Source organism: Pungitius pungitius, chromosome 18 (assembly GCF_949316345.1).
Source record: "Pungitius pungitius chromosome 18, fPunPun2.1, whole genome shotgun sequence".
Taxonomy (NCBI): Eukaryota; Metazoa; Chordata; class Actinopteri; order Perciformes; family Gasterosteidae; genus Pungitius; species Pungitius pungitius.
In genome coordinates this window covers 510,628-525,528 of record NC_084917.1, presented here as the reverse complement: position 1 = coordinate 525,528, position 14,901 = coordinate 510,628, and the positions used below count along the sequence as shown (strand labels likewise).

General features: G+C 53.5%; 1 protein-coding gene across 3 annotated transcripts; it reads right to left on the bottom strand.

The window, feature by feature from the left end:
- Positions 1 to 219: 219 nt before the first annotated feature.
- On the bottom strand, positions 220 to 14,365 carry apc (APC regulator of WNT signaling pathway). Of its 3 annotated transcripts, XM_037485149.2 has the most exons (16): positions 11,956 to 12,113; positions 10,768 to 10,923; positions 9,599 to 9,686; positions 9,175 to 9,394; positions 8,755 to 8,863; positions 8,542 to 8,655; positions 8,393 to 8,455; positions 8,265 to 8,315; positions 8,086 to 8,172; positions 7,543 to 7,921; positions 7,316 to 7,411; positions 7,083 to 7,222; positions 6,917 to 6,994; positions 6,704 to 6,820; positions 6,253 to 6,467; positions 220 to 5,982 (listed from the first exon to the last, which is right to left on the bottom strand). In XM_037485149.2, the coding sequence occupies exons 2-16, from the start codon at positions 10,900 to 10,902 to the stop codon at positions 999 to 1,001; spliced, it is 6,876 nt and encodes a 2,291-aa protein (XP_037341046.2). In that variant the 5' UTR covers positions 10,903 to 10,923; positions 11,956 to 12,113; the 3' UTR covers positions 220 to 998. The 3 variants fall into 3 exon arrangements, with proteins under 3 accessions (XP_037341046.2, XP_037341047.2, XP_037341045.2); XM_037485150.2 differs by lacking the exon at positions 11,956 to 12,113 and adding an exon at positions 14,123 to 14,365 and having other exon boundaries at positions 7,083 to 7,411; XM_037485148.2 differs by having other exon boundaries at positions 7,083 to 7,411.
- Between the last annotated feature and the right edge of the window lie 536 nt (positions 14,366 to 14,901).

Below are 14,901 nucleotides of genomic sequence, written 5' to 3'. Positions count from 1 at the left end.
AGATATCATAACACACATATGGAGCAATGCATGGCACTGGGTGACAGAAACACACTCATGGCCCCAGTGGAGGTTTAGTACTTATATTTAAATCATTTAAAGGCTATGCATATATATGCATATGTGTGTGTGCAAATAAAGACATCGTAGAAAAAGGTGTGCTGAGTAGATGCCACTAAATCACATAAATACATATAAAACATCTGTTTTTAAAAAAAATTTTTATTAAGCTTCATTCATTTCTATCATTTTCACAATCAAACAACCAGAAGAGTTTGCAGCTAAAATGTTTTATTGTTCATCAGTTTAACATTTCACCAAAAACATTTTTGCTTCCGACTCGTCTTCCACGAACATAAAAACAGTGAAAATAAAGTTACAGCCATGGAAACTCTTTTTGGCAAAAATCATTCTGGTTTAAATTATGTGCTTAAGTGAAGGTTCTTACGGTTTTACAGCAATAACTTACGTTTACAGTGTTATTTGTTCTCTCAGAAGTTTCCTCGTCTCATTCAAAGCAGCTTTAGTGGAGATTATTTTACACTCAAACTGGGAATCGTTACATGTTGAACCACCAAGCTGTCTCCACACGGAGAGAATAAATTAATTTCTACCCGACGACAGGAGAAAAATCTATTGTGATTTTTTTTTCAGAACAAAATGTGAAAAAAAACCGTCCCAAAGAGCAGAATCGTCTTCAACTGCTACAGCTAGCAGAAACATCACCGTGGTAACTGTCATTGTTAGGGGGGCGGGGCCATGCAGGAACACAGGCAGAAAGGGGCGGAGCTAAGCGCTACTTATCATTTTAGTGGTATAAAAACATAAAAAGTTTACTTTTAAAGTTTGCTCTCCTCGAATAAAGAACCATGAGTGGCAGGTGAGAGGAGCCAATGAGGGGAAGAGGGGGGTGAAGGGGCGGGGCTAGCGCTTAAATGCAGACGCACTTCCTGTACACTCTCCGTATTTACACTTCCTCCGTTTCTGTCCGTTTCTCTTCAAACTGACGTCACGATGTACGAGCCGCGTTCCGCCCCCCCGCCGCCGCCCTCGCCGCCCTTCGGCTCCCGTTTCTTAGTGACGGGTGTGGGGATGAGTGAAGGTCGTGTGGGGGTCGTGGAGGTCGACGAGGACGACGGGACGGTGGTCGTTGGGGGCGTGGCGTTGACGTCGGAGCTTCCTTTCCTGGAGCTCGGCGTGTAGTTGAAGGGGCTGACCCGAGCCGCCACGGCGCCGCTGCGCTGCTGACTGCGTTGTTGTTGTTGTTGTTGTTGTTGTGGTGGTGTCGGGCATTCGGGCGGCGGCGGCTTGTCGTCGAGACTCTCGCAGCTCCGGCGCAGGTTGAGGTTGGAGGAGGAGCAGGAGGAGGAGGAGGAGGGGATCTTGGAGGGCGCCGGGCTGTCGATGACGGGGGGGGCGTTGGCGGTGGGCGAGCGGGCGGAGGCGGAGCGCGGGTTGTTGACGGGACAATCCTCCAGACGCACCCACACGTCCTCCGACTTGTCGGAGAAGCGTCCGGCCGCCGAATCGCCGCCGCTCTTCCCCTTCCTCCACGTCCCGTTGGACCTGGCGGCGCCGCCGTCCTCCTCGCTCCGCCCCTTCTCGCTGGACTCCGATGACGCCGACAGGATGGAGGAGGAGCTTCCCGTCCGCTTCCACGTGCCCACGCGGGGCAGCGAGGTTGCGTGCTTGCCGGTTCCGCCTCCGCTGCTGCTCTCCCGCTTCCAGGTGCCTGTGCGGCTGAACCGTGATGACGTCACTTCCTGTGAGCGAGAGGGGCTCTCCGAGTGTGAGCGGTTGATGTCGTGCCGCCTGGTCGTCGACGGCAACGGAGCATCGGGGCTGGTCGGCGACTCCGCCCCCGTCCCGGCCGCCGCTGACTCCTCCAGCTTCCTCTTCAGCGTGGGACTCGGCGCTTCTTTGATGAAGGTCGACTGACGGACCAGCGCCGGCTTCTCGGGCGCCGCCTTCTCAGGCTCCGCCTTCGGCTTCTTGGCCGCCGTAGAGCCGCCGACCTTCGACGCCGACTCGCTCCTCGGGATGCCGCCGCCCCTCGCCCCCCCGCTCTGCTTGGCAGGCCTGGAGGCCGAAGAGGACGACGACGACGCACTTCCTGGAGACGCCGTGCGTGGCGTCTGCAGCGTCTTCCCTCCTTTCTGATTGGCTGCAGCGGTAGGGCGGGACGGCGTGGAGTCGCGAGAGGACGCGCCTCCTCTGTCGGCGCCATCGAGGCTTCCGGGAGGCTTGGCCACAGCGGCTGCTCTGGGCTTGCTCCGCCCCCTCGCGGATGGCTCCGCCCTCGGCTTCCCCGTGATCAGGCTCCTGTACACCTTCTTCCCTCCTCTCAAGGCCTTGGCCTCCTCCTCCTCCTCAACCTCCTCCTTCTTCTTCTTGGCCTCCAGCGTGCTGCGCTCCCCGCCCTTCAGGATCCTCGCCCCCCGCTTCATCGCCACCTCCTCCATCTCCTCTGGGTCTTCTTCTGCGTTGTTATTGGCTGCTGGCAGGCGGAACGGCGAGCCCACCGACTTCAGGGAGAGGACCGAGTCGGAGTCGGACGACGGTTGCCGCGACAACGAGGACGCGGCGGCGGCTGCGTTCAGGCTGCTGACGATGGAGTTGGCGCCTTCCTGGATCGCCTTCCAGTCAAACGTCTCCGAATCGGGGGACGTGGGGCTCCTGGGCGCCTCCGAAGGCTCCTCCTCGGTCAAAATATCGTCCTCGGCTTTGGAAGCGGGAGGAGGCGTGGCCACGGGGCCGGCGGCGCTGGCGGCCTTCTTCTTCTTCTTGGGCATGGCGGAGCTGATGCACTCCTGCAGCAGGTCGTCCTCCGAGTCGATGCTCAGCGAGCTGAGCGACGAGTTCCTGGAGAAGCAGACGGGCGTGTCCTCCACGTGGAACGCGATGGGAGCATAGCAGCTCGCCACGGGGGGGCGGGGCTTCGTCTCCTCTTGAGGAGGCTTGCCTCCCGCTTTGCCTCCGTCCTTCTCCTCGGGCGGCGGAGCGAACTCCTTGTTGTTGTTCTCCTGGTCGATGTCGCTCAGCGAGCTCAGGGACGAGTTCCTGGAGAAGCAGACGGGCGTGTCCTCGATGGAGAACTTCTGCCTCTCGTCAGACGCCGTGGCGTTGGGCGCCGGTTTGGTCCGAGGGAAAACCGCCGCCGCCGCCTGCTGCTGCTTCCTCTTCCTGCCTTCTTCTTCTCTGGTTTTCTTCTCCGTGTCCTTGTCGCCGCAGTCGTCTTCGTCGAAGTCGAGCGAGCTCAGGGAGTCGTTGCGTGAGAAGCAGCACGGCGTGCCCTCGATGGGCGTGTAGTGGTGCGGCGAGTCGAAGGCGAACCCCGGCTTGGCTCTGGCAGCGGTTGCCGCGGCGACGCTGTACGCCGCCCGCTGCGGCATTGGCTTCACCGGAGACGTCGGCTTCTTCTTCTGCTGCTGCTGCAGGGCGAGAGGGGGCGGAGCCGGAGCAGGAGGAGGCGGGGCTTTGAGGTGCTCGCTGTTCACTGACGCTCGGACCGGTTTTCTGGGCTTGGCTTTGGGCATGGCGGCGCTGATGCACTCCGCCAGGATGTCGTCGCCATTCTCGCCCTCGGGTAGTCCCGCCCCCCTCCGCTGGCCGGGTGGAGGTGGGGCTACAGGCGCCACAGCTGCTTCCTCATTGGGCGGGGAGTCGATGGTGAGGTCACTGAGCGATGTGGCGGTGGAGAAGTTGAGCGGCGTTCCTTCCACGCAGTAAATTCTCGGCACCTCCTCCGGCGGCTGAGGCACATCCTTCCTCTGCTGTGATTGGGCGCGGCTCTGAGGTGGGTGGAGCTTATAGACGGGGAGCTGGCTGGGTTTCCGTGGCGCTGCTTGTTGCTGCTTCTTTGGTTTCCGTGACGACTTGGGCATGGCCATGTTGATGCACTGCTCCAGGATCTCGTCGTCGTCCGACTCGTCGAGGATGGGTTTGTTTCCCTCCTCGTCCTTCCTCACGCCATCGTCTCCTCCTCCCTCCTCCTCGTCCTCCTCGTCCTCCTCCTCCTGCTGCTGCTGCTGCTGCTGCTGCTGCTGCTGCTGCTGCTGATGCTCCTCCTCCTCCTTCATCATCTCTGCTGCAATGTACGGCTCGTCCAGACTGAGCGCGCTCAGACTGGAGGCGCGGGAGAAGCCGTGCGGCGTGCTCTCCGTGGCGAAGTGCAGCAGGACGTCGGCGCTGCTCTCCTCCTCCTCCTCCTTTTTCTTCTTGCTCCGCTCCTCCTCCTTGGTGCTCCGCGTAGGCGGAGGTGGCGTCTTGGCGCGGCTCGGCGGCATGGTCTGACCGGGGCTGTCGGGCAGGTCGCTGGGGCTGACCACGCCGCTCGGCATGCCGCTGCACGGCTCGCTTGAGCGGACGGAGCTGGCGATGGAGGAGGTGGAGAAGCTGTCCAGAGAGCTGACGGAGGTGCAGCGGCTGAACATCAGCGGCGTCTCTTGAGCGTACGGCTGCTCCGGAGGACTCTTGGGAGTCCTGGCGCCCGACGACGAAGGACCATGGTGGTGGTGATGGTGGTGGGCGTGGCCGTGGTGGTGACCACGTCTTCCTCGTGAGGAGGGGGCGGAGGAGGCGGCGGCGGCGGCGGCCGCTGCGGTGGCGGTCTGGCTCTCCGCCTCCTTCTGCTGCCTCTGCTGTTGCTCCTGTGCGTCCTTCTCGCTGACAGGAAGTGTTGGGTAATCGTTACCGCCGCTGCCCCGCCTGCTTCTCCTCTTCCTCCCGATGACATCGCCGTCTTCGTCGTCCTCCTCCGATGACAGCGAGGACAGCGAGCTGCCCCTGGAGAAGCAGATGGGCGTGTCCTCTACGCAGTAAGTCTGCGTCAACTCCTGGTGGCCCTTTGGCGCCGTCCGATTGGCAGACAGGGGCGGCGGGGGGCGGAGCTTGTTTGCGGCGGCTGACGGAGGGGGCGGGGCTGAGGCAGCGGCCTTCTCCTCGGGCCGGAGCAGCGGTTTGCGTGCGGCCTCGGCGCCGTACTTCAGGCTGTAGTCGATGGGCTGCTCCACCGCCGAGTCGGCGCCGTAGTTCGAGGTCGCGGCGGCGGCGTAGCGCGGCTGACCGCCGGAGGCTGCGCGGCCGCCCGCGAGCGCGGGGTCGGCGCCGTCGGTTCTCCGCCTCCTCAGCCGGAGCTCGTCGTCCTCGTCGCTCTCGCGGTGGCTCGGGCTCTGCCTGCCGGAGTTCAGCTGCTCGTCGGAGTACTTCAGGCTGTAGTTGATGGGCGTGTCCAGCTCGCCGCCGTCGTCGTCCGCCATGTGGTTGGCGCTGCGGATCTTGTGCGCCAGGTCGGCCGGGTACTTCCTGTAGACGCAGCACTTGTTGGCGGCGCTCTCGTCGGACGAGTAGAAGGGCTCGGCCGAGGGCTTGGTCTTGCCGCGGTTCCCGTAGCCGTCGGCGCTGGTCACGCTGTTCAGGCTGTCGCTGGACGCCCGCACGCTGGGCGGGAACACGGGCCGGCCGTACGCCACCTCCTCGCCGGGCCTCTTTGAGCCGTCCGCGTTCTTCGGGCTGGACAGCACCGGCGTGTTGGTGTAAGATCGCGTCGCTGCCCCTGCGGCGCCGTTACAGCCCCGCCCCTTTCTGTGCGCCGCCTTGGGGCTCAGGTTGTCGATGTTGTCGAAAGTCTCCGACAGCTGCTGAGCGTCCAGCTCCTCAAAAAGCGCCTTCTGCTTGCGGGCGTGCAGCGACGGGGCGCCGGCGCCCGGGGACACCACGCTGGCGTCCTTGTAGCGCGCCGGCCGGTTGGCCATCAGGTTGCGCAGGGCGGCGGCGCTGCCCATGGCGATCATCTTGTGCCGGGAGTGAATGAGGTTACGCAGCATGCCGACGGCGCCCAGCTCCCACAATGCCTCCTGGTCCTTGGTGTCCCTGGCCGACAGATTCCACAGCGTCCCGCAGGCGTTGGACACGATGGTCAGACTGTGGGACTTGAGGTGCTGCAGCAGAGTCGGCAGGCAGCCGTGTTCTCGCAGGATCTGCCTGCAAGACAACGCGCAGGGACGCAGCTTAGAAACAGTGGGTGTTGGTATTATTGTTGCTACTAACTAATAATGATGTAATGGAGCCATGTTGAACCCGAGTGTAAACAAAGTGATGATGTCATTCCACACAGCTAACGGCTAACCGACCAAGTTCACTTCAGTCCCCTTAAGATGTGTTCAGGCTCTGGTCGTGATGCATTCAGGTGTCATCTGTGTCTACTTTGTTCAACATGCCCGCCCTGCTGCCTGCCACCTGCGGGTCGATTACCTGTGCGCCTCGTTGGTGGCGATGAGGCTGGACACGTTGCGGAGGATCCCGCCGCCGCTCTCGATGATGGCGAGCGTGTTGGTGTGGCTGCGGTGCGTCAGCGTCCCCACCAGGAACGCCAGCGCGCCGTCCACCGCGCAGATGTCCGCCTTGTTCTCGGTGCAGTGAGCCGAGAGGTTCCAGAGGGCGCTGAGCACGGACTTCAGGGTCGACTCCTGACGCAGCAAAAGAAGTTTAACTTCAAACAATCACTAAAAGTAAAGTAATTATCTTTTCTCAGACGTGGAGCTTTAATCGTGTGTTTTGCATGGAAACACATTGCATACAAAATGTCTAAAACTAAAAACTAAAACCAAGTCAAACAAACGAAGATGCAAATAAATGATGTAATTCTGCATTGAAGAGCGGTTTGAGTTGTCAGCGAGCGTTTCAGAGGGTTGTTATTATTCACCTTCTGGACCTCCAGGGCGCAGCCGGTCAGCGCGCGCACGCTGCCCACCTCACGCAGCGTCTTCTTACTGTTGACATCAGCGCGCCACGACAGGTTCCTCAAGACACTCGCTATCACCTGGAGAGAGACGCCGTCATCAATAAACTCTATTTTGTATTCTACTACAAAGTGTAACGACCAGCCCATCAATGGATAAAGAACAGGTGGGTTCACCTGCTGCAGGTCCTCGCTGTCAGACTTCAGCTGAGCGACCATCGCTCTCATGCAGCCCTTCATGGAGCACAGCGTGGCCTGATGGGAAGGACAACGTGGTCATCTGATTGGCTATAGAGACACAGCTGTGTGTGTGTGTGTGTGTGTGTGTGTGTTTCTCACCCACCTTGTTGGCGACGTCTCCAAAGGTGAGGTTGGTGAGCGCCATGCCGGCGTACCGCCGCAGCGTGACGCTGTAATGGTCGCTGCTCAGACCGAACATCTCACAGTCCACCTGCAGCAGCTCAGCCACCGCCTGCAGACCACCTGCAGGGACAAATAACCCACAGACACACGGAGGGTGTGAACACCAGAGGAGCAGCGGGATGACCTCAGAGAGCCCGATGATGTCACACTGACCCAGTTCGTTCATGGCGTGTCGATGTTCTTCTTCAAAGGAAAGCTTCATGAGGACACAGACAGCCGGACAGATCTGATGCTCCACTGGAGACGGCACTGAAGACACAATACATATTAAATAGTGTTTATGTCCTGTGCAGCTTCTATAGACCCACACACAAAAAGGAATATATCGTGCAAAGCGGTCTGTCCTCCCGATTGGTTGTCGTGAGTGTGACATCACTCACTGGGGTTGTCCTCCTGGTCGACGCCCCTCTCGTGGTTCTCCTGCCAGCTCCAGCACTCCTCGCAGTAGTGGCGTACCTGCTCCAGCAGGTGGAGCACCCTGATCTCGCGCTGGCCCCTATTGTCTTCGGGCTGACTGTGCACGATGTTGTGCAGCGCCGCTGAGGCGCGCGCACGGGCCTCCTTGCTGCCGCGCGAGTTGCCTAGCAACAGGGAGTCCTTGTCGTTGCCGTGCAGCAGCTGGATGAGCAGCGGCAGGCAGCCGGACTGACGCATGGCGATGCACGAGTCCTGAGAGCTCGACATGGCGAGCAGCGTCCGCGACATGTCGTCTTTATCGTGAGTCCCCAACATCGACAGAAGGCTGTACACCATCTCCACCTGTAGGGGGCGACAGAGAGGTTCATACACCATCTCCACCTGTAGAGAGGTTCATACACCATCTCCACCTGTAGAGAGGTTAATACACCATCTCCACCTGTAGAGGTTTATACACCTAACCCTAACAGAGTATTTGTTGAGTGTTGCTAGGCAGATTTAATGACCTTGGTGCCGAGGTGGCTGGTGATTCGTCGAGGCACAGAGTAGCTTGTCTCATTGGCTGGCTCATGGTCCAACTGGATGCTGGAGCTCTGGAGGAGGATGAAAAACAACACACATCAAAAAGAGATTTAAATAAAGAGACAAGTCAAGAAGACTGAGTAAGAACAAAAAGGACAATCACCTGAGCGGAGGCCAATCCGATGCTGTCGGTCGACCCCTGACGTTCCTCCACCTGGACAGAGAGAGATATTATGTAGAGGACCACAATAACACAAAGTGGATATTATTATAATGAACAGGTAAGTTTACCTGCGATCGTGCTCCCAGCCGCAGGATGTCCTTATCTATCTGCTGAATACGAGACACGCGGTCCTGAAGAAGCACACACAAAGGTCAGGTGTTGAGGTCGGGGGTCAAACGGGTCAAACAGGTGTAACAGCCTCCAGGTGAGACCTCACCTGAGCTCTCCTCTCCATCTCCTGACAGGAGCCCAGCTGCTCCTCCATCGCAGAGCGGATCTGACGAGCCTCGAACTCCAGCTGACGCCGACTCATGTCCGTCTGCAGGGTGAACTGAAGAGGAAACTCTCGTCACATGGCGCCTCAGCAGAGCTGCTGGGGCTTATGGGTATTGTAGTTTTTAGCGATGTGTACCAGTAAAAAAGTACTTGCATTCTCTGTGAGCGGCAGACTGTCGATCCTCTTGGTGAGGTTCTGCAGCTGAGCGTAGTACCAGTCCTTCTCCTTCTCCTCCTTCTCCAGCTCAGCCAACAGGAGAGACCTGTCAGGGGCATCAGCCAATCACAGAGCAGAGATTCAGAGGAACCAATCGGGAGGGGCACACATTTTATTTGCTTAAATCTCAATAAGAAACTCAACAAAAACCACGAATAATTCGTCAATTAGTACTCACAACCGTGCTGCTGGCTGTTCTAAGAGCTTCAGTACAATCTGTAGAAGTACTAGTACAGCATCAACTGCAGTACTACTGGCAGGCTACTGTTTGTGTAACTAAGTATGTGGCAGCATTAAACCAACCAGTATTTGGAGTAGTAGTACTAATATTACCCCTGGCAGTACTCTCTGCAGTACCTCTCCTTCTCCAGCTCCTCCAGGCAGCGCTCCTGGTCCCTGCCCGTCGGCGGTGGGCCTCTCCTGGGGAGGCCGGTGGGCGCGGAGGGGCCTGCAGCTTTGGATCCTCCTGCTGCTCCTCCAGGAGCTCCGGAGCCAGAAGAGGCCGAGCTGGAGGAGGACGAGAGGGGAAGAGGAGGCCTCGACCTGGGCTTGAACCCTGCAGACTCCAGGCTCATCTCTGGAGGCGAGACAAAGGTCTCAGATGTGTGTCGCGCGCGCGCACACACACACACACACACACACACACACACACACACACACACACACACACACACACACACACACACACACACACACACACACACACACACACACACACACACACACACACACACACACACACACACACACACACACACACTTGTGTTTTTATTTTGTTTACCTTTCAGTCTTTCGATTAGCTCCAGCTGAGAGCCAGACGCCTCCCCTGACTCTTCTTCTATGGTGCCCTGCAGCTGCTTCAGCACTTCCTGTTTTACACGAGTTAAAAAAATAAAAGGTCAAAAAATCACAGTGTGTTTCTGGTCTGCCGACAGCGGAGCGCATTCTTAATGACACAACATAAGTGTTAAAGAAATGAATCCCAATAACAACAGGGTTGTTGTGATGAATAACACGTAATCACAGGTTCACGCTCTCCGTCTCTCGCCCAGTTCTTCAGCATCGTCTTTGTGTCTCGACTCACCACGATGAAGCGACAGCGTTCATACAGCGACATGATGGAAACTAACGCGACTCACACTGTCCATCTGTTTTCTCATCCACAGTAAACAGGAAACAGGAAACGGGAAACGGGAAGTGAGCGAGAGTTTTGAAAGGAAGGACATGACTATAAAACCCAGAAGTCAAAATAAAACACAGACAGACGAGAAAATAAGACGATGTAGAGATTACGAACATGAAAAAAACATAACTCAAGATAAACAAATTGGATATGAACTAGATTCATAATAAATCAAATTAAAAAAAAAATTAAAGCAGAAAACTAAACACATATATAAACACTAAATACACAAAAAGGAGAGAAAACTTTGAAAAATGTATCTTAATAGGATAGTAAAGTAACAATCTGAAAATAGAATAGAATTAATAAAATGTGATGAATTGAAAACAAAACAGAAGAGGAAACAAGATCACAACAGGAAGTGAAACACAAACAACGGAGCGGAGACGACAGACATCTCACTCTGACGGGTTTCCTGAGTCCTCTGTGAAAAAAAAGATCCTCAAACGAACAAATGTCTCACTCCAACAAGGGAAAGACCAACGTCTATTCTGGTCCAAAGAGACAGAGTTTATGTGACAGAGACATTTTGAATCTTCCTCCTTGTACAGAAGTAACGAATAAGCTCAGCTGTAGTATTGACAAAACTAATAATTACTGTAATCAGACTCAACTAAAAATGTAACCAGTACTTTGCCCAGTATTTTGGTTGTACTGTGTGCAGTATTATAGCATTAGATTTAGCCGCATTATGTGCAGTATTTGAGGAGTATTGTTTGCAGTATTCTAGCTGTACTTCAGCAGTATTTGAGACCCTGTGTACTGACCTTCATGTTGGAGGCCTCACTCTCCAGTTGCGTCAGGTGGTTGGAGTTGTCCTGCAGCTCCTGTCTCAAGTTGGAGTTCTCCATCTTCAACACCTCCACCTGTCTCAGCAGCTGGTCGTAAGACGCTGCCGCCATGCTGGAGACCCCAGCTGTGACCTGCAGGGACAAGCAGGAGCCATCACACACTGGATATGTACTACTGCAGTGCAGTAGTACTTGAGCCCTGGGCTACAATGAGAATGTAGTACTGCAGTGCAGTAGTACTTGGCAGGGAAAGACTTTAGAAGCCGTGTACAGCTGGCTAATGGTTAGCTTAGCACCACTCTGATCACTCGCCCTAACCCACAAATACATTTAGAGATTAAGTGAAGCACAAACAGAGTCACTGTGGAGCCAATCAGCTCGTCGGCTGAGGGACAGGTGACTCGTTGGGCCAATAAGGACGAAGGAACGCAAACCTCAGTGTCTCCAGTTTGAGACGAGTATTTCCTCTGCCTGCATGAATTAAACAGAACCTGTGTGTGTGTGTGTGTGTGTCTCAGCATCATGTGATGTTTCCTCTCAGCTACAAACACTGATGTCACTGTTTTATCGCCACATGATTCACCAACTGATCACAACACACAACTAGCTGTAATATATACAGAGCTACATGTCATATACACGGTACTACGTGCCATCTACAGAGTACTCCATGTCCTCGAGAGTACTACTCCTCGATCATCAATACATAATCAATAACAGCGATGGGTCTGATCCTGGATCAGCTGGAACAAAGGAGGACATCAAAGGACACAATGGAAAGCAGCCTGTGCTCCTCTCATCCCCACCTCCACCCTTCTTTCATTTCCTCCCTCTGCCTCCATCACCGGTCGGCCATTTTCTCTCCCTCCTCTCTCCCATCCCTCCCATCCCTCCCTGCTCCACCCGTCCTCCCTCGCTCCCCCGTTACAGGAAACACACAATCAAATAAACCAAAGAAGAAAACACACACACACACACACAGCAGACACCAGACAATGAGAAGCAAAGAACAACCTCCCGCTTATCCCCCTCCCTCACACCCCCCCCCCTCACCCCCCCTTTCTCTCTCAATAATCCCTCTGACATGAAGATGAAAACAGTCAGAGGACAGATGAATGAAGGAAGAAGGGATTGTGTGTCGAGGAACAGAAAATGGCAGCTCACCCCATCGCTGCAGCCTCCATCACCTCCCGTCTCTGTCTCTGTCCGTCTGTCTGACAGAGAGCAGTCAGCTGGGCCGACCGGCAGCCAATCAGCAGGCAGAGACAGTAGGGGGAGGGGGAGTAAGAGGAGAGGAGGCTGCCGCCTCCCTTCTCCTGTTCCCAGAATGCTTTGCAGCAGTTGCTGCAGGCAGACTGGGACACACACACACACACACACACACACGTTCTGATCGATGCTGTGTGTCCATACATATAAACACCTGTATACAAATATCCACATACACACACACTACATATCTATTCAGAAATGACAGATTATCACATGGGATATTTTTTTACCATCAACAGTTTTTATTTTATCATCATTTTAGTCTAAAGTCTTTCCACAAATCGATCATTTTTACCAGATTGCGTCACATTAAATTGAGGTGAGAACTTTATTTTGAAATAGGAATCAAAACCAGAGATAAAAAACGTTGTGAATTGTTTAACTTCTTCACTTTGAACAATATGCTGAGCGCATCTTCTCTCTCAACTCTATTCAAAAGGAACATTATCAGAAACATTGTCATCAAAGCACCAAATCACAAAAGTGCCCAAAAATATGCAAATCACCAAATCACCAAACCGACGAACGAGTCTTCAGCCTCCCACAAAGAAAAGAAACTCTGAAGGCTGACCTACATGCTGCCAGCCTCGCAGGCGTTGCCGCGGTAACCAACATCCAAACCAGCACTCGAATGCATCAGGGCCCGTTTTATCGTTTCTTTAAAGCTTCACGTTGGAGTCCTGATCACAACATGGTTGATTTTGGGGTAACAAGCATCATTCATTTTGAGTTATTCACACACTGCAAATGGCTGGTTTTCAATGATCCAGAGTGCTTCTATCGATTTGTTGTCATCATCGTGTGTGTGTGTGTGTGTGTGTGTGTGTGTGCATGTGTGTGTGTGCATGTGTGTGTGTGCATGTGTGATCAATACATTTGGCCCACATTGAGCCTGAACCTCTAGGTGACTCGCATCCTTTGGACGGTCCATTCATAGATAAGTGCTTCATGAGAATGTGCACACGGTGAGTTTAGTGTGAAGCTTAAACTCAAAGTTGATAATAATCTGCTTTAGTCGATAACGGCTTGTGGAACCAGAACACATCCACACACACACGTAATGGAGACCAGAACCACAGGAGCTACAAGCGAGTTCAGGACCACGAGAAGAACTTAAATCTAGTACAAGTAGTATGAAGAATATTCTCTTCTTTTTCTCTGCACCTGATACATTTAGATTTATGAAAAGGATTTTTACTAATCAACTAATACATAAAGCAGGAAGTATAACTAGCAATACTAAGCAACCAGTATTACTGGTACTTCTATAGAAGTACTGTAGAGTAGCAATGAGCAGTATTTATGTAGAAGAATAAACCAAATACCGCAATTGAACTGTGAAGTAGAACTATAGTAAAACTTAGTAGTAGTACTTGGTGAACAGCAGCAGTAAGAAGTATTACTGCAGTAGTAGTCGTGTCGTGGTACTCCTGTACAGTCACATTAAGAAGTAGTACTACTAGTAATACTGTAATACCACTTTACTTAGTTCTATAGTAATATCTAATATTAAATGAAGCAATACTTATTATAGTGCATATTACAGTGGTACTTGTGTACATTATCAGCAAGTGTTATTACCTCCACAGTACTCTAGTAGGACCAATCCTACATAAGCAATGTGTACTTATACTGCCCAGTGGTAATAAGTACTAGTAAGTAATAGTAGTACAGTAGCTGAAAGCAGTAGTGCTGCAGTCATGCAGGTTGTAACAGTACTATTTCACAGTGGCAATATGTACTTCCGTAGTAGTATTACAGTGATCTTCCAGTACATTAGGCACCGGTACTGTAGTAGTACTGTAGTAGTATTGTGTGAGTACGATCATATGTAACTGTAATAGCATTAGCCCGGCTAGCCGTTAGCTCAACACTGTACATCACGGCCGACACCGAATCTCCATTCCCCCCCGAACACATCCGGATACACCCGCTGCTTCCCTACACACCGCCCTCTTCCCTCGGTTACCGTCTCCCGGTCTGTCCCGTCCCACCGCCGAGAACCCGACCATAACAAACGGTTAGCACGATGCTAAGCTAACAGCACGGCCGTTCTTACCGTCTCGGATTCGCTGTGAAACGACCAAAGTCCGCCTCAGGTCTCACGGAACATCCCCGGGGAACTCGGGCGGCCGTTAAACGGGCCGTCAGACGCGGCGGGGGCCGCTCATGTCTCCGCTCACTGCGGCGGAGTCGTTCACAAAGTCCGGGAGAAGTTTAACTCGGCCTTTTTGTTGTGGAGAAACTGTTCGCACGGCGGTCCGCCATCTTGTGTCTGTGCGCGCGTGTGTGTCTGTGTGCGCGTGTGTGTGTGTCTGTGCGCGCGTGTGTGTGTGTCTGTGCGCGCGTGTGTGTCTGTGCGCGCGTGTGTGTCTGTGTGCGCGTGTGTGTGTGTGTGTGGAAGTACTCCGCCGAAAAGTACTGCGAGGATCCTCGAGTAATGGAACGTTAATGTAAATAGTATTAGTAAAATAACTCAAGTATGATTAGCTTCATGTAGTAAATGCACACTCTCGGGTTTATGTCGTCAGAGTATCAGTGGTAAAAGTAAACACATATTCTCACCTTTATACAGTTAAAGCATCAATAGTAAAAGTACAACATTATTCTCAGTTGTATTTAGTTAAAGTTTAGCAAATTAAAATTATACATGTCCTATAACTTCATAAGGTTGAAGAATCAGTAGTAATCACGTACGTTTGCTTCGTATCAGCAGTAAAACAAACATCTACTTTTTCTACAGTACAGTAGTTACAGTATCAGTAGTTAAGGTATTGTCGGCTTCTTGGTCGTCACGGACCTTTATTGTGAAGGGACTGGACGTTTTTCTCACACTTC

Coding starts and splice junctions, on each gene's coding strand:
- apc (XM_037485150.2), bottom strand. CDS start 10,902: ATGGCGGCAGCGTCTTACGACCAGCTGCTGAGACAGGTGGAGGTGTTG. Junction 8,456..8,541: donor AGATGGAGAGGAGAGCTCAG/GTGAGGTCTCAC, acceptor GTGCTTCTTCAG/GACCGCGTGTCTCGTATTCA. Junction 6,995..7,082: donor TTGGAGACGTCGCCAACAAG/GTGGGTGAGAAA, acceptor CCTTCCCATCAG/GCCACGCTGTGCTCCATGAA.